General features: G+C 39.4%; 1 protein-coding gene across 3 annotated transcripts in view; it reads right to left on the bottom strand.

Annotated features, from left to right (window-relative positions):
- The window catches only part of LOC144974953 (putative glutamate receptor), a 42,030-nt gene that overhangs the window by 14,170 nt on the left and 7,860 nt on the right, over nucleotides 1-20,000 (bottom strand). For 2 of the 3 annotated variants that reach the window (XM_078918495.1, XM_078918497.1), the window contains 5 exons: nucleotides 19,140-19,337; nucleotides 16,548-16,658; nucleotides 15,640-15,696; nucleotides 10,601-10,841; nucleotides 7,187-7,389 (listed from right to left, as the gene is read on the bottom strand). In XM_078918495.1, coding sequence (XP_078774621.1) covers nucleotides 7,187-7,389; nucleotides 10,601-10,841; nucleotides 15,640-15,696; nucleotides 16,548-16,658; nucleotides 19,140-19,337 — 810 coding nt within the window. The remainder of the gene's footprint in view (nucleotides 1-7,186; nucleotides 7,390-10,600; nucleotides 10,842-15,639; nucleotides 15,697-16,547; nucleotides 16,659-19,139; nucleotides 19,338-20,000) is intronic. The other variant, XM_078918496.1, reaches the window with a different exon arrangement.

Below are 20,000 nucleotides of genomic sequence, written 5' to 3'. Positions count from 1 at the left end.
TACTACTACTACTACTACTTCTACTACTACTACCACTACTACTACTACTACTACTACTACTACTACTACCACTACTTCTACTATTACGACTACTACATCTACAACAACAACAACAACAACAACAACTACTACTACTACTACTACTACTACTACTACTACTACTACTACTACTACTACTTCTACTACTACTACTACTACTACTACTACTACTACTACTACTACTACTACTACTACTGCTAGTAATGGATGAAATAGAGGTTGCATATTTCTGTGCTTTACTACGTGGAAAAAAAAAAGACAAATTGAAAGAGAAAACAATATTGGGTGCATCCTTTAATGACCCAAAGATTGCTCAAGGGTCAATTCCGTAGACTCTATGGTGATCTCCGATCTTATCTTAAAATGACTTTCTTGGAATCACCTCATTTTACCCAGGTGCAAATGAGTACCGGTTCGCTGATGAAAGTAATCTTTGACGGACTAGTATCATTCAAGAGGATAATAGAAAGTCAGCATAGCTCGGTGGTACGGTCTTTGCTTCGTACCCGAAAGGCATCAGTTCGATCACCCGCTGATGCACTGTGTTGCCTTGAGTAAGTCACCTCGCCTAGCTCAATTTGCGGCGCTGCACTGCGACTAACGCCTGGGTTATACCTCGCCCTAGCTCAATTTGCGGCGCTGCATTGCGGCTGACGCCTGGGTTATTCCAGTCTTCCCTTGGAATAGACCCTCGAGAAAAATTTCCCCTATGGGATGAAAAAGGGAATTTTATTTTTTAAAATTTTAAACTGTTATCTGTCTGCTTAACGCTACAACAACATGGATAAGTTCCGGATTTATAAGCTTAGGAGGCAAGATGGCCCATGGTTAGCGCGTTGTACTCTGCACTCAGAGGTTCTGTGTTCGATTCCGACCGAAGCCAATTTGTACTTTCTAGAGCAAGAAAATTTACTCCAATCACGCACTCCATTCAGGTGTAAAAGGGTACCTGTCAAGCTGGGATAGTAATCTGCGATAGACTAGCGTCCTGTTCAAAGGTTTTCAAACAAATACGTTAATTGTCCGCTTCACGCTATTGAAACCGGGATAACTCTTGTACCATTGGCTACAAGGCTCTAAAGGAGTTAATTTGTCTTACAATGAGTCCAAGTGGCTCAGAAGGACTTACTTAAAAATATTTTCATTGAAAATTCCCGAAATAAATAACGATAAAGATAATTGATCCCACAAGGTACCGAATAGATGTGCGACCGGTTTTAGACACGTTACTGCTGTGTCACAAAGTGTGACACTTCTTAAATTATATTTATAAACATACGTTTTTAAATTGCCGAAAATGTTTATGTTGCTATGCCTTCTGTACGTGGTTTCATCACATAGAATTATTTTTTGAATTGTTCTTGCTTTTTATATTCAGAATTGAAATAAATAAATAAATCATAACTGTGAAATTGAATGTAAGCTTCAGTTTACTATACGAAAACAGATAATATGGACGTTTCGGGTTTCCCCTTCATCAACAACACATGATGAATTAAAAACTACAGGCGAATGAGATAATGTGGTAGTGGCGTTGTTAAGATGCATAAACAAAAACATTGATGGGCAGGAAATTGTATGCTACTTTGTGAGGAAGCGCGAATTAAAACAGAGCAATAGAAATTTATAAAAGGTGCGTACTTAATTATGTTAAAAGAGGGGAGGCGGGGAGGAACTGTGTAATGCAGTATAGAAGACAGTGAACTAAAATAAAGTGTGGACTATTGTTGGAAAATACAATGGAATTGGAAATAAATACAAATTGTAAGGGATGTAGGTATTAATATATTAGTGGCATTAGCAGCAGCAGAAGCAACAGTAGAAATAGTAGTAGTAGTAGTAGTAGTAGTAGTAGTAGTAGTAGTAGTAGTAGTAGTAGTAGTAGTAGTAGTAGTAGTAGTAGTAGTAGCAGTAGTAGTAGGGATGCAGAAAATAAAGACAGGCATTTCAATTTTGACACGGCGCCGCCAAGTCTGGGACTTTTTTGTCCTAGTGCGGAAGTCTGCTATATTTTTCTACTATCACAAACGATATGAACACGGGACTGGGACAGTCCTGTCCCGTTGATTTTGTAGCATTTCACAACGGCTTGGGACACAACGGGACTGTTTTGTCCCGTCCCAATAGGTGCGGAAGATTCCTCTAAATTCTATATGTTACAGATTTGGGACAGGACTGTCCCAGGACAGTCCTGTCCTAGTGCGGAAGAGGGTTAAGAATGGCCAAATGTGATTTAAAAAGCAACACAACTTTCACGCGCACCGCAGATGATCGTGATTCGTGGAGACATTTGACCGGCAACGTGCTCAAGAGCATAAGCTACGTTGGATGAGGAGTGTGTCACCACTATATTAGATACAAAAGAAAGCGGGGCTTTGTGCGGTCATCTGTGACCATTAGACAGGAGGCAAGAGGGATGGCCATAGTCCATCGTTATTATTATTATTATTATTATTATTATTATTATTATTATTATTATTATTATTATTATTATTATTATTATTATTATTGTTGTTGTTGTTGTTGTTGTTGTTGTTATTATTACTATTATTATTATTATTATTATTATTATTATTATTATTATTATTATTATTATTATTACTATCATTATTATTATTTGTATCATTATTATTATTATTATTATTATTATTATTATTATTATATTATTATTATTATTATTATTATTATTACTATTACTACTACTATTACCACTACTACCACTACTACTAATACTACTACTACTACTACTACTACTACTACTACTATTACTACTACTACTACTACTACTACTACTACTACAACTTGTAGTGATATATTTCAATCGCCTTCAACTGTCCCACGATTGTAAATAAATCAACACATATTCTCAATACCTACCATCGCAGCGTCGCCATGTGTTAATCGTTATCGACCTAGGCACAATTTAAAAAGGCCATGTGTTATAGCCATGGAGTTGACACCGCATTAAAACTGCTTCAATTCTCACATAGGTGCTAGGCAAGATGAGCCATGTGTTAGATCGTCAATGGTAAGGGGCACATAACCGACCTTTTTTGGAATTCAACAGAGTACAGACGCTACAGCGATGACACACAGAACACGATTGGTCTAAAGAAAACAGCCAATAGTAAACCCCAAATCCTGGAATATTATTGGTTCCTTGTGATTCTCCAACTCCCGAGAGAAACACATTTAAACTACGACAGTGATCAAAATCGCTCTCTCCCATTTAATCTACTTAGAGCCGACTGCTTTATAGGAAACTCAAAAGTTCTGTACATAGCGAGAAACATATGTGAATGAGGTTCGGTTATTGACCAAACCTGCATCGGTTAATGACCCAACATGTATCAGGTTACTGTCCAAGCCTGCATCGGGTGACAAGCAATCGGTTGTTTGGCTACAAGTGATACAGCGTGGAATCTTACAAGAACGAAACGGCCTGTCCCATATAACAGAAGAAACTTTAGCGCCACCACCAGTCACCACTAAAGCTAAGAACCATTACAAAGAAAAATGAATAGTTTGTGATACAGGATGAAAAATAAATACCCATACTAAATTTAATGAATTAAAACTAACACTATTATTCTTTGGCTAATTATGTGTTACTTTTTATTGTATGAGGCAATTCTGTTGATTTATATTAAAATACTTTTTTTATAACGGGGATAAGTACTTATCTTCTGAACCTACCTATCCCCATATAACGTGCCAATAATCTACCACTACTTCTATTACCTATTTCTTTAAACCTAAAACATTCTCTTACTTGTTGTCTGGCGCTTTTCCCCCGACAATAACGGAAAAATAAAAGTGGGACCAGAACACTAGTCTATGGGGAAACTATCTGACTCCTATCTCTCTACATCTACTTGCCACCCTCCCACATAGACGTGACACTACTACTACTACTACTACTACTACTACTACTACTACTACTACTACTACTACTACTACTACTACTACTACTACTACTACAATTATTATTAAAACAATAATAATAATAATTATGGTATCATTTATACCTCGCCTATTCCGTTTGCTAACATTCTAAACGCTCCGATTTTGTAATACCTGCCATTCAAGAACTGATTTATTTGAAAGTTCATTTATCATTCTTATTTACCAATGGCGTTTTGGTCGAAGTTAAATACGTAGAAAAATGATGTGTAGTGCGTCTTGCAGGCAACTGTGTTTCTGTGCACTTCAGTTTTTCAATATTTTGACCTGATTCCAGAAATGTTCTTATTTGGATTTTTACATCACTGTGATTGTGATCATGTGCTGTATTTTAAATTAAATTTAGACAGCTTTAACAGAGAATTTTAAATATTTCTACAAATATTTTCATCATGTATAGTCAACCACCAGTTTTTAATGTGTTTTATCTCATCGCCATAATTGTAGTCACTGTGCTTTCCCTACCTCACCACCATTATTATAACAACAACAACAAAAATAAAAAGCGAGACAGTGGAGGAGGACAAAGACAACAAAAGAAAATTAGAGTTCAACTTGGCCATCGACCATCCCATCAACACCGTTCGAGCCCCGACCAAACCCTAATCAAAATTCAATAGCCCTCAAGCACTGGCTAGCGTCCCCATTTCGAAACAATCTAACAATTCTGAGCACTTCTTACCCCATCCCCATTTTAACTCCCATTTACCACCGACGCCGACCCCCACACATTTCAGCCACCGAAACTGATAATCGGAAACTCGGAAATAGTAAATTAAACACCAACCCTAACAAGAAATATCTGAAAGTTATTCTAGTGAACGCACAGTCAGTTCGAAACAAGACAACACTCTTGAACGACACTATGACGGAGTCCGAGACTGATATGGTGTTTTTTTTTACGGAGTCATGAGAGTGGAGATGAGATAACAATCTCAAATTTATGTCCTCCGGGACATAAGCATTTGTTCTGCTACCCATTGGAGTGGAAGAGGTGGGAAGGGGGGGGGGGGGGGGGGGGGGGGTTCATCCTCCACAAAGAAGACTTAAAGGTGGAGATGAAAATATAATACATCTTCAAGACTTTTGAATGCTGTGAAGTTAAGATCAAGACCAGATAGCAAAACTGCAATTTCATCTGAATATGCCGTCCACCGCCTAATAAGGAAAATAAAATAGCAACTAATGAATTCAATACAGAACTGAACAACTTATTACAGGTGCAATTAAGGAATCCCACAGTACCCATAAAATTGGGGGACTTTAATATTCACTACTACAACCAATCAAGTTCCGAAGTGAAAACAATATCATCAATATTGACTACACACTGTCTACACCAATTGAGTATGAGTATGAGTTCATCGTAGAGGGCCGGTGGCGTTGATGGTCTTTGGATCGGTTTCCACCAACTTGTGGAGGTCGAAAGGCTGGCTTCAATGGGAAATCGGTGCTGTATTTTAGATCCTGCAGGAAACTGTAAATTTGGCTTTTAAAGCTGTTTATGCTTGGCGCTGTAACTATTTTTTCAGGCAGGCTATTCCATGTCTCAACAATTCGCTGACTTTTTTCGGATGTTTAAACGGCAATTTTGTTTGGCAAGTTTATAACAGTTGTTTTGTCCTTGTTAAATGTGAGGTAATCTTCTACGTTTACTTTGTAGAGACTATTAGTCAATTTATAAGTTTCAATTAGATCTCCTCTGAGTCTTCTGTACACGAGGCAAGGGAGGTCTAATGCTCTGAGTCTATCTTCGTAGCTGAGGTTTGAAATTTCGGGAACAAGTTTGGTGGCTCGACGTTGGACATTTTCAATTGATTGACAAACCAACGCATCGGCGAAACCACATTCTTGACTCTTGTCACAAATGACAGATAAAAAATATATAATATCTACGTGACGGATCAGATCATTACGTCATCGCTTTCGTGGTCAATCTGACACCGCCACTCTCTGTCAGACGAAAGATTACGTCTAAAAATTTGAGAAACATCGACAAGGAGAGTCTGGAAAGGGAAATGTCAGAGTGTTTTGCAGATACCTAAAGCCAGACTGCAATCCTATATGAAGAGAAGTTCTCTGAGCTCCTCGAGCGCCATGCTCCAACAACAACAAGGACAGTCACGAATCGACCATCGGCCCCGTGGATAAACATTGCCATAAAAGAGGCCAAGTCCGAAAGAAGATGTGCAAAACGACGATGGGGATCAACCGGTCTTTCCATACATAAAGATTTATACAGGGTATGAATTTAAAAAATACGCACGCTGATTACCAACGCAACGCATGCTTGTTTGAATGATACAATCTCCAATTGTCCAACAACAAAGGAATTATACTGTGTAACAAAATCAATGACTGGAAAAATATTGATTGTGTTTTCCCTAATTAAATACTATCCCAGAAAATGATCTTCTTCGTGAATTTGGTTCCTATTTCCAAAACAAAATGTCCAATACAAGACAACACATAGAGCAAAGTTCCGCGTCTCCGCCAAAATTTGAATCATACAACGGCAAGGATTCGTTAAACAAATTTACACTAGTGACTGGAATCAATGGATTGACAATTAATCGCCCATACCATTTTGAGCAAAACAAAAATGTATAGTAGAATACACGTGAAAGACAGTGAGTGGGACGGTGAGTGGGACTATCTACGCGTGTATGGGTAAAAATCCTAGGCGACCGATCACTGCATAGGGCCGTCAGCCTTCGAATGATGGCAACGACAAAAAATATTATGAAGATCCGCCCAGGTAAAGAAAAGTTGAGTTCTTGGAAAATGCTTTTTACTCAAAGTATTTTATCTTATTCAGGTTTAAAATGAATAACGGGCTGGTAACAGCCGAAAAAAATGTAATCGTCTTATAGGCGTCATCTCACGTCCTGCAAGAATGTTGCCGTCAACTTGAACCCATTGTAAAGAGATTTGAGCACATCTGATGGATGTTGCGCAAAATAAAACCTCAAGTTTTAACATTTTAAACCTCTTTGTTCACCTAGATGAGTGACGCAATTATCGGCTTGTTCAGGAATTATCTAGTTGTTTCTCAAAATGTTGTTATTTTTCGGCTAAAGCCTTTGAACTATTTTCTAATTGATCAAGCCAATGTGATGAAGAGTTCGTAGTAGCAACATCAATTTTATCCAGAAAGTGGAAATGAATTAAATACTAAACTTACGCCTCCAAGTTTGACAAGCTTTCTTTCAATGAGGTCCTCATAACTGGATGGGAACACGGCTATATCTCTGGTTGGAGCTTTGGTACGTGCCACCAAGATAGATCCAAGAGAAGCTGTGTAGGCCAGGAGAGTGGATAAGACAAACATAAACCACATGCATGCTAGGAGGCGGCCTGCGGTTGAACGAGGAGCTTCCTTATACCCTGAAATCAAAGTGAATTAGTAATGACATTTTCTACCTTAAATTTCGGCATTTGTCATGATGTCATGATTAATATTTTTTTCACTTATTACAAAATCCTTTTTTAAAAATTAATATTTATAAATGTATTTCACCTGCGATATATCTATCAGGTGGTCACAAAAAAAAACCCGACAAAAAACAAAAACAAAAAAACAAACAAACGCGCCGCAGTTTATTTCTTTCTATTGTAAAAGCTATAAAGATAAATTTTTCACATTTTTAGCATTATTAGACATTTTTTAGAATAATTAGAATTGCAAATTATCAAGTTAATTGGATGAGCGGTTTTTGAATAATATAAAATCTTGTAACACCACCAAAAAAATGTCGGTGAAAAGATGACGCAAATTATTTTGGCATTGGCGCGTTGTAATTATTTTAAAAAGACACTTGTTGCTATGCCTTGTCAGGCTGTGAACATCTTTATCCAGGAAGGAATATCGTTTTTCAACAAGATGGTGCTACATCCCATACGAGCATATGAACACAAGCTTATCTTCGGAGTAAGAATTTTTATTTCATAGTGAAAGACAACTGGCCGCGTCATCACCCGACTTGAATCTAAAGGATTACGCAATTCGGAATTCTTTGACCGAGAAGAATTATGGCGGACAAAGATCTTCAATCACAGAAGAAACCCAGAGAGAAAGAACTATTTTATGCTGGGAGGAGATAACCATTGAGGACAGTGCAGTCGGAAGTGCATTTCAAGTTGGAAAAAAAGAGACTACGTTGGGTTATTAAAAAGGACGGCGGTGCTCTTGATCACTTAAAGTCCTAACTTTGTAATTGTTGGACCAAAATAGGTATGTGCCAAATATACTATTTTTACATGATTAGGAGAATAATGATTAAAATAATGTAAATAGTGACAAAATTAATGTTTTCTAAAAATGGCAATAAAAGTTAAGGCCATCGTCATTTCTGCAATGTTCGGTCATTTTTCTCTGTATTGTATTTCTGAACATGGTCTTGAAAAATCACTGAATCCTTTTTGTTTCTCAATTCATATTGATAAAATTTTAACAATCTACGTATAAGCAGTGGCGTGGGGCCATTGGATCGAATGGTGCCAGGCACCATCCAATTAAAAAAAAAAAATCATTAACAGCATAATTTAATTAAAAATAAAACTGAGAAATTTTAACTCCATTGTCTTTCGCCCACTCGCCAACAACATATTGCCTTTTTAGTCTCCACTCTATTCAAGATTCCGAATCACGCACTGCGCCGACTCGTGTGTTGGTGACATCACTGCGCGAATTAGTGACGGAATCAACACCGTGGTGCAGAGCAATCCAAGCTCCAGTTAATGCTCTATCCTTTAGTATCGCTACAGCTGATTGAGCGAGAAACTGGGTCGAATTATACTATCTTCAAATAGCGGAAAAGTTTTCCGGGAAAACCCCTCGACTTGTGCCAGGATCTGAGAGCTCCACCGTTGGACTGGGGGAGGGGGGGGGGGGGGGGGGGGGGGGGGGCTGCGCCAAATTAGGGTAACTTCGGCCATCCAAAATATTACATTAACTGTCAAAAACACTGATCATTGTCAAGTTCATTTGTAAGCAGCAAAGAAAAACAAGATAAAACTTAAAAATATGACATATCAAAATCCCCCCACCTCTTTTTCACGATGATTGAATAAAGTAATTCTTTGCAACGAAGCATTGTGGACGAATTTACCAACATTTTTCTTGCTTGTAGTGCCGAGTTGATGGTTACGTGTGTATGAGTGTTTATTTGTGTGTGTGTGTCTGTGTGTGTATTTGTGTGTTTGTGCGTGTGTATTTGTGTCAGTCAGAGAAAGAAAGCGAAGATTGTCAACAGTTATATTTTGGTGTGTTTTTAGCTTAAGTACTTAAGTGGAGTGATTTTTTCTTTGTGATGCTTTAAGATTTGAATCTACCTATTCTTTGTGCAATCATTAATCGTATTCCACTGAGTTCCATTATTTGAGATATACTTTGAAGTTTGTTTTGTTAAACAATGAATTGCAATGAATCAAGTTGACTCTTTACTTCACCGACCGTTTGGGAGATTGACACTAGATGACATATTAGAAATAAAAAGAATAGTTCCTCACCAACCAACTGATTTTGCATTAACACAGGTGTGGAAATCTCGCAAACGCTCTTTTTCAGTGACATGGTATGACAGACATGAATGGCTCACAGTTAGTCAAAAAAAAAAAACGTTTCTTTTGTTTTTATTGTCTACTTTTTACAGATACAACAAACACTGACAAATCATATAGTGACCTTAACCACTTCCATCTTATTTCTTGACCTCCTGAACGTTGTTTTAGCACCCTTAAAAGAGTGAAAAATTTCTTGCAAAATTCAATGACACAGGAGCGGTTAAATTCGTTAATGATTTTGTCAATTCACAAAGCTGAAATAGATGCCATTCCAGATTTCAATAAACAAATTATAAAAAGATTTGCAGAGATGAAACATCGCCGTGCAGATTTTCTTTACAAGTACTAAACTCTTTTGATTTACATTTATCACATATTGATTGCATTATCTACCAAATCCAATCCTTTAAATGGTGGACAAAGAATAATTACAAAGACCTTTTCACACGGGACTTGTATCTCAGTGTTGTGGCTTGTTGTTTTCATGAATTATGTGTTTTTGTGAGTTTTGTACACTCGTAGAAACCATCGACCCTCCCCCACCCTTCCAAAAAAGAGAGTTTTTAACATGTGCTCTCTCCTCTTAATCGTGTTCACTGTTTTACAATTTTTTCTTCTTCTTCTAATCATGGCACCACCATATGCCGTCAATACGCCACGCCGCTGCGTATAAGGGTTTTTTGTATAGCCAATGAAGATTCTCCGACTAAGAGCGGCGCGTATTTTTAAAATATTTTTTTGGTTTTTAAAAAAAATATTTTTTTGTGACTACCTGATATTTTGAATTTTGTTACTTTAGTTTAAATTTTGCTCACTTTGGATAACAGGGGTAATTCCTGATAATATCAGACGCTTTTTTTCTCAATGAATTACAAATCTATATTCCTTCATGGATTGCGCGAAAGGGCGAAATTCTTTTTTTTTTTAAGTTTAAACTTTACATCCGATATTGATTTCTAAAGTATAACTTATCGAAAACATCGGTACAATTTAACATCACTTAAAACCAAATAATAAAAGCTGACCAACCTACCTTGCAGACTGATGGTTGAGGCTGCAAAGAAGAAACTGTTTTTCAACTCGAATATCTTTCTTTTGTACCTGCCATCTTTGTCTTTCAAAGGTTGTCTGGCCCACTCAAAGGGAGAAAACCGTCCAATCAGGAACAACGCCAGGCTTACGGCGATGAAAGCAAGACACAACATAACCCAAACCTCGGCTTTGAATGGCTGGAACATTAAACCGGTGCCACGATCTTCCCCAGGGGTGTTACTCTGGAATATGAACAAATGAGTTCATCATCATACCTTCTCTGCTGCTTTCTGAGAAATGGGTGGCCGTAGAAACTATTCTTAAATATTATCTATTTGGAAATCACTCCAAGTAGGCATCATAAATTTGCTATAAGAATTTGTCAAAGGCTCTCCGAATATTATAAAGATATAAGGGTCGCTATTGTGTAAACAAAGACAAATATCTTTCATCAGGTATGGTAAAATCAAATGAATTTGGCTTAAATGTACCATATGGGATGGAGTGGCGGGGGTGGGGCGGAAAAGAATCATCAAGGGAATAATATGGCATTACAATTTGACTGAGGCGAGCCATAGCCTACTTTTGCTCCCGCCGTTTTTACTTTTCCTTGAGCTAAATCATTAATCCCTAATTTTTATTAATCAGACAATATATTATGTAATTTTGGACAAACTTGTCTGTTTGTTTGAAATATTTTATATAGATGGAACGACATTGACGCCACTCAGCTCTTTTAAAATTGTTTTTAGATATCAATTTCCATGATTAATTCCCACTAAATGCAATCAATCAGAATATAAACGTTTATGGCCACACATAGTTTTGTTGCGGATGTTATGAGTATTTTACCTAGACGCTCAACATCTATCGATGGAAAGAAATGGATGTCACTCAGCTCTTTGCTACTGTTTTTAGACAGCCATTTAAATGACAAGTTCTCAATTAATTCTATCGGCCAGACTAAAAACGTTTAAGGTTACACATAGTTTTGTGTGTTGGTACGTTAAATCCGGAAGACGGATGTTATGATTTTTTTTACCTAAACTCATAACATTAATACTGCTGGCACTGACAAAACGCTATTTTCCATTTTGGCCAGGATGATTTTACTTTAAATATCGACGAATTTATATGACTCCCAACCTGTCCAAAATTGTTTTATAGACCATGGAAATTAAGGCGAGAATGGTTTGAGTGGTAAAATACTTCTACCAGATCCGGTAAAATAAAGACTTCACCGGAAACCCTATTGGTAATCTTGTATTGTTTTAAACTTTTCATTTTATAAATTTTACTATTCGTATTTAAGGAATATTTCAAATTAATTCTATTTTTTTTTACACATCAACCTGTGAATAATTTTTAGGAAGAGGGAGAGAGCGGCTATGTGGTCTTGTGATATGCCATTCGCATTGGGATCCTCCGTCGTGGATCTCCTACCTCGTCGTTGGTGGGGGAGCTTAAGGCATATCGGGGGCAAAGGAGTAATTCCCGCTTGAACGACCCGCTCCGATATGTGATTAATGAAGATCCAACCCGGTGCCCGAATGACCTCGGCCATCCCGGGCCCCACACTACCATGTTCACATGATTTTATGCCCAGGAAACAGATTCATCAATGGCGAAGCGGTCGGCCGCCTAGCCAAATACTACCGCGTTCATGTCGCCAGGTCGTCGGCACTGTCGAGAAATAAGCGAACGTCCCAACACACCGTCATCTGGAAGATGCGAGTCTACGTTGATATTCTCCTATTACAGGAGACCCAACTTTACTTAGGCGCGCAAACTTCTCGATTCCAGATCCCAGGCTATACGGTGGTCCAACGAGAGGACATTTCGAGGCTCAAAGGAGGGGTTAGCGTTTACGCCAAAAAGCCTTCGAAGGTAAGGGTCATTGAGAGCGCAAAGGACAGCAATGGGATGAATAGAATTTCCGTGGAGGTAGGTGGGCTGTATTTGCACAACATCTACAAACCACCTAGAGCGACTTGGACTTCGCACCAGACGTACAGGTACAGGTGGTTAGCCATCCTTCCATCTGTCTGGGAGACTATAATAACCACCACCACGAGTGGGGCTACTGAAACTACAACGAGGCAGGTAGACAACTCCACTCATGAATGGACAGTAACGATCTACACCTAGTGTACGATCCTACAGCCAAGGGTACCTTTAGGGGCACTCGCCATAAGAAGGATTATACTCCTGACCTCACCCTTGTCACGTAGGGAGCAAACGATGAACCGCTGCTGGTGAAGAGGACAGTTCTCGGCAACTTCCCGTATAGCCAGCACAGGCTGGTTCTTGTCACAGCGGGGGTGACAATTCCGAGAGTCTCTCCCAATCTGCAGATGGAACTTCAGGAAAGCTATCTGGGAGGAATTCATTTCCTATATCGAGCAGGTATGCTCTGCTAAGTCCTTAGTCCGAGAACATAACCAGATTTAACAGGCTGCTGGTTAAGAGCGCTCACCGCTCCATTCCACAGGGCAAACGGAACTTTTACACATCCTGCTGGACGGAAGAGTCGGAAAAGCTGTACAAGCAGACCCGGGTCCCAGGACGTAGCCGATGGACTACTTCAGTCTCTGACAAAAGAAAGGAAGCAACGGTGGCAGGAGACTGTGGACAGTCTCGACTTTACACACTCCAGTCGGACTGGACATATCCATTCAGTCCCCGAGAAGTGAGTGCAGCCATTAGCGACGTCAAAAACGGCAACAACAACAAAAAAAAACGGCAGATAGACGGCATATATCCCGATATGGTGACGCATCTTGGTCCCCGGGCACGGACCTGGCTGGCAGAGGCAATGTCTGACGTCCTTGCAAAAGAAAAGCTCCCACAAGTGTGGACGCACGCTAAGACAGTTGCCAACCGGCGAAGGAGGCCAACAGTTACAGACCCATTTCACTTCTGAGCTGTTTGTACAAACTCTTGGAGTGAGTTCTATTAAACCGATGGGGGCCGGTCCTAGACGCTGCCCTGCGGGCGGGCTTCAGGGAAGGGAGGTGCACCACAGAACAGGTCATTGCCCTTACAGAGCATTTTGAGGCAGGGTTCGAAAGGAAACTAGTGCTGTATTCATAGACCTATCGGCGGCGTACGTATCGTCTGGTGCGAAGGATTAATGCTCAAACTGGCAAAGATCATGTACAAAAAGACTTTCAAGTTGTTCTGTTCAATCCTAAGGGGAAGACAATTCCACGTGGCGCAGGGAGACGCTTAAAATTAACGTTAGGAAATTGATGAATGGGGTCCCTCAGGGATCTGTTCTGGTGCCAATGTTGTTTAATATCTACATTAGCTACATGCCGAATACTTCCTCCCTGAGGCTGGGCTACGCGGACGACTGGGCACTCGTTGCTCAAAGTAATGTGTGGGCCCATCTCGAGAGCGTACTCAGCGAGGACGTCACCAGACTCAAAGCCTACGTCGACAAGTGGTAACTGAAGCTGAACACTTAGAAAACCATGGCCACTGCATTTCACCTATGCAGTGGTTGCACACTCGTAAACTGAACGTCCTCGTCGGGGATCATATGAGCCACATCAAAAATACGTGGGGGTGACGCTGGACCGCAGCCTTATCTATCGGATGCATCTCGAAGGAGTTGCTCGGAAGATGAAGAAAAGCAAGTATTCTGAGGAAGCTGGCGGGATCAACTTGGGGTGCTAATCAAGCACTCCCGAGGACGTCCTCCTTGGTACTATGCTATTCTTCCACCGAGTAGTGCGCTCCAGTTGAGAAGGTAGATGTTAAAGTTCGCAAGTCGATGTACATAGTGTCAGGAACGCTGGCAACAACGCCTACAGAATGGGGCCCGAAAATAGTAGCAATCCAGGCTTTTCCACCAACACGAGGAGACACTGGGCGGCAGCCAATCGACTTAGGTCGAGAACCTGCTTAACGGCAAAATCGCTTCATCATTGGAGGCTTTCCACCTGTTCAACATGTACCCGTTGTGATAACGAGCCCGAAACCGCAAGGAGGGAGAGAGGGAGAGAGGGGGAGGGAGAGAGATGGAGGGGAGAGTGGATGAGAGAGAAAGAGGGAGAGAGAGAGAGAGAGAGGGAGGGAGAGAAGGAGAGAGAGAGAGAGAGAGAGAGAGAGGGAGATAGCGAGGAAGGGAGAGAGAAGGGGAGAGAGGACGAGGGATGGAAAGAGAGAGGGGATAAAATGGGAGAGGGAGAGTGGGAAAGACAGAGTGAGAGAGAAAGTGAGAGGGAGAGAGAGGAGGAGTGAAATAGAGAGGGAGAGAGAGGGGGGGGGAGAGAAAGAGAGAGGGAGAGAGGGAGAGGAGGGAGAGTGGGAGAAGGAGAGAGAAACAGAGAGAGAGAGAGAGAGAGAGAGAGAGAGAGATGGGGGGGGGGGGGGGGGGGGGGGGGGGGGAGGAGGAAGAGAGTTATAGTGTATTCTGACATACTTTGACAAAATAAATTATTAGAAAATTTTGGCCAGATATATTCGCGATATCTTAAGATGAGACTCTACTTCTCAGAAAGTCTTAAACTTGACTCTTCTTTGAAGTGAAAAGTTTAACCCTTTCTTTCAAGTTGATGATAGTTTTAATAGCAATAGCGTTCTCCCTCAAGAATGGTACCAAACAAGTGTTTTGTTCTGGGTTTTTTTTTGTCAGTGTCCAGTAGTTCTATGACGTGGAACCGGACAACCTCCTGAAGACAGGTGCCCCCCCCCCCCCCCCCCCCCCCCGGGATCGTCCCGGTCTACTCTAGTGTAGTAAATTTAGAAAAAAAAAAAGGGGGGGGGGGCGTTGCACTTCAATAGAAGGGTGTGGGGGTGGGGGAGGTGAGTGCGAAATTTGACCATAACAGAGTTGGGGGGGGGGGGGGCGCACTATGACCAATCTATAGAGGGAGGGGGGGGGGGTGGTACGCATTTTGGGCATAAGAAACATCGTCAGTAACTATTCTCACGGAGTCTATTTGAAACTGCTAGAGTAGTTTTCTTAATGGAGGGGGGGGGGGGGGGGTAATCCTATTCCCAACCTTGATAATAAAGAAGATGAATACATACCTCAGTCTTATAAGGCACTGACATCCATCCCTGACCAAGTTCATCGTCTTGAGGCTTCTGAGGATAATGTATTTATAAATCAGTATATTGTAATTATGAAAGGAACGCCGTATTGGTTTAAAAGTAAACTTTAACCAATAGTAATGTTGATAGTAGCAGTAGTAGTAGTAGTAGTAGTAGTAGTAGTAGTAGTAGTAGTAGTAGTAGTAGTAGTAGTTCTTGTAGTTGTAGTAGTAGTAGTAGTAGTAGTAGTAGTAGTAGTAGTAGTAGTAGTAGTAGTAGTAGTAGTAGTGGTAGCAGTAGCAGCAGCAGCAGCAGTAGTAGTAGTAGTAGTAGTAGTAGTAGTAGCAGTAGTAGTAGTAGTAGTAGTAGTAGTAGTAGTAGTAGTAGTAGTAGTAGTAGTAGTTGTTGTTGTTGTTGTTATTATTGTTGTATTTGTTAATGTTGTTGTGGTTGTTATTTAAGTTTAGTACTAATGGCCGTGTGTAACATCAAGTAATTACGTGTGACATGAAGTTTGACATATAATACATGACATCGAAGGGTGGGGATTATACCGATGTCCTTAGCGTATGGAGATTAGACATCTGTAACTGATGGGGAGCTCTGTCATGAATGAATTTGTGACCCTGAGTGCCAATTCGTGATTTTTAGCCTCGTAGTGAGTTTTGACAAAGCCACGTAACGACTTATTGCCCTATTCAAAGCATGTATGGAAGAGTCTTACGGGTATTGTAAACGTAAATGTAAAAAAAAAAGAAAAGAAAACATTAACCGTAATCAGAAAATGTCTCTTTTTCAATCTGATTGTCGAGAGAAGATCTAAAAATTTCCGCGAACGTTGAGCAAGAACATAGGAATACGGTTTTACATCCCGTTATACTTTATTTGCCTACAGTGACACATACCTTGACCAGTAAATTGATGTTGGTATTCATGTAAGGTTTGGTGAAATCTACGATGGCGTTTCCGTCTTCGTTGGATGCTCTTGGAATGGGTCCAACAGCTATTTGCGCTGCCTAAGGATGAAATTGGGACTTATTTGACATTACTATTACTATCTCATCTCCTGCTTTTTCTCCCCCACCTACTCCTCCATCTCCTCCCCCTTCTCCTCCTCACATCATCATCATCATCATTATCATCATCATCATCATCATCATCATCATCGTCATCATCATCGTAGTCGTCGTCGTCAACTTCATCACCATTGAATGTATCGGGCTTAAAAATGATCAAATACAAACTATAGATATAATGAAGATGACGTCAATCAGGTCTTTGTTATTGTTTTTTGCCATCCACGTTTATGAGTACTTCTCACTAAACTGTATTAACCAGACTATAAAAGTTCATGGTTACACATAGTTTTGTGTGTTGGTCCGTTATACTTCCGGATGGCAATGTTATGAGCGTCTTAGCCAAGCGCATACTATCTATACACTGATACAACTGCAGTCCAGCCCATTAAGGAATGATACACATCTCATCTTGTTTTGTGAAAAAAACACGTCATTATGAATGAATGAATGAATGAATGAATGAATGGCTTACGTTTTTACACATATCACTATGAATGAATGAATGAATGAATGAATGAATGAATGGCTTTCCTATTTACACATGTCACTATGTCACTATGAATGAATGAATGAATGGCTTACGTATTTACAAATTGATAAGATAAGACGGATTGCTGTTATGGAAACGAATCTGTCAAATCCACTCAAAACATCATCAATCTTCACAAGAGGCAAGTTGATTTGTCTTCCCGCAACTTACATATTAATACTTGTTAAAGTTTGTTTTTTTAAATCTTTCGATGGCACAGATGTAGCGCATTTGCAGCTTCAAGTCGCAGTCGTCGCTTTTTTGGGGTTTTTTTGTTCTTTGTTTGTTTGTTTGTTTGTTTTTTCTGAGCCCTTTGTAGACCCAACCGTGATTGGCAAACTGACAGTAACCAACATTTTGAAGAATTCAGGATTGTGAGTTTTCCAAAGATTCAAAGAAACTTTTGTCACGTGCATGTACTCTAATTTTTTTTAATATTTGCACATCCAACGATTCTCTTTCAGGTCAAGCAAAACGGCAATGCTTACAGTATAGCATGGAGATCGATTAAGAACTCTTAGAAAAAAATAATTATTCCAGCCGTAAAGACTGAAAATTTTTATTTAATTGACATATTGAAAGTCTGTAGTGCTTATCTTTCTTTTATTTCAGTGGGCACAGTTACACACAAATCACTTATAATGAATAAAGAATAGCACATCTCAAAGAAAGAATCCAAGGGAAAATATAATGGTGAGCAATGCAAGACTTTATTCAGAGGCCTGAACCTATGTGGATTGACAGGGAAAGAGAGTCTTATGAACTCAATGGGCTTTATGGAATTCTTGATATGCTTACTTGTCGACTTTGTTGTAAGCAAGAGCTCATGATATGTACTTTGACTAATCTAAACGTTAAAGCCCTACAAATTCAAGAAACCAACGTAATCTTTGACTATTGAGGGGTCAGATATTCCTTTTAAGGCGATCTTGTCTCATGTGTCTTTCTCAGATAAACTTGCCGATGAAACTTCGAACATATAATATCTCGATAAATAAATCAAACAGTTTACGATTCAGTAAGTAAGTAGAAGGGGTCACGTGAAATATATTTTCCAGCTTGGCTGTTATGTTGGGTCCAAACAAGTTATTGGTGTCAAAGTAATTTTAAAAAAGAAGACGAGGCCGTAATTCAATTTGGTCAGCAACTTTAATTTCAAAGAGATAAAGTGTCTTAAATTTGAGGTGAACGATGATTCAGAGGGCCCAGAATTCTTGATGTATCGTTTAAAACAATAACGTCAAGTACTTCAGCGGTTGACCTCAATTATTTCATTCAAACGCCAATTTATTGGAATAGTTACTTCCCATTCGGGTCAGTAATTAAAGTTCTGGTGCAAACATTCAATATCAATTAGGATCATCTTTCACACACTTTTGGTATGTTACTCATAACAAAAATGGCGCCCTTCCGCTTGGTATTGTTAGATTCCGTCACCTTCGTATTCATTGAAGGAAATAAATAGTCCATCAAATAAACGTCTGATGTCAATAAGAATCACCTATGTTGAGCAAATTTTGGGTGAATAATCTTAAACATAATCTTAGGATAAATTCATTCACTCCTCGAAATGTCTTAAAAATGATAAAGTTGCAGTTTACCCAAACTCGATTGATTCTGACTAATTTGACTAAAAACTAACAAAACCTGATCTGATTACCTCTGAACACTAACAAAACCCGATTCTGATTACTTTGACTAAAAACTCACAAAACCCGATTCTGATTACCTCGACTGAAATCTCACAAAACCTAATTCTGATTACTTTGACTATCAACTCAATTTTCTTCAGCCACTTCATTCGATTGACAATATATTTTCACGGCGGGAGGCAACTGCAGAGAGTTTAGCAGATAAAGCATTAAATGGATATTACATCCAAACGTTACCCCACTGTGTATCTCTGAGATGAGTCCTTCCCATTTCCCGTGTTGGTTACAATATCCGTAGGAATGGTGATTTGCCAGCCGAATCCTGTAGTCAAAGCCAGCCAGCTTGGCTACTTTTTGGAGCAGTTCGATAGACAGTCCACTAAAGACTGGTTTCTCTCTGGGTGCCGTTCTGTGGGCCAGAACAAAAGGCGACTCCTGAAAAATACAGATAATAATACATGTTAAAATCTTTGCTAAATGCTATTTAAGGAGGGATTTGTATTTTTTTTTTTTGTTCTTTTGTTTTTTGTTGTTGTTTGGGGTGGGGGTGGGAGAAAGTTGACATACGTACAAATATCATTGTTTTCCAATAGCTAGAAATAATAACAACCCTGTCACGAACCGCAGGCAAAATAAATCTAGCTTCTTTTGAAAATAATTCGCATTCCATGGAGGGAACAATATCACCCAAGGATGATCGAATATTATATAGCAATGACTATCCCGCACAAATCTTTGGGCCTCTTTTTCGCTCACGAAGTGCCCAAATTCGCGACAAAATATGGGACGAAGCCGTTCCGTACATGCTATTTTTAAAAAATTAATTACGAAGCTGTTTATCGATGAATATGACTGAAAGTTGGCACACAGTTAGAAAAGATGTCATTTTAGATTATGTTAAGCGACAAAACTCGTACAATTACCAGAAGACCGTTAAAAATAGATTTTTACTCTTTGGAGTACAATATTTCTAAAACTACAAAGAGGAGAGATTTTGTCGCTCATAAGGTTATATATGCACATTTCTTCCATTTATCTTTCAAATTTCATTGGATTATGATAAGTACTTTTCCCGTATTCTCATAAAACATCAACCCA

This window comes from Berghia stephanieae, chromosome 6, assembly GCF_034508935.2.
Source record: "Berghia stephanieae isolate SIO BIC M18660-M18661 chromosome 6, UCSD_Bste_1.3, whole genome shotgun sequence".
NCBI lineage: Eukaryota > Metazoa > Mollusca > Gastropoda > Nudibranchia > Aeolidiidae > Berghia > Berghia stephanieae.
This window is presented reverse-complemented; position numbering and strand designations above follow the sequence as displayed.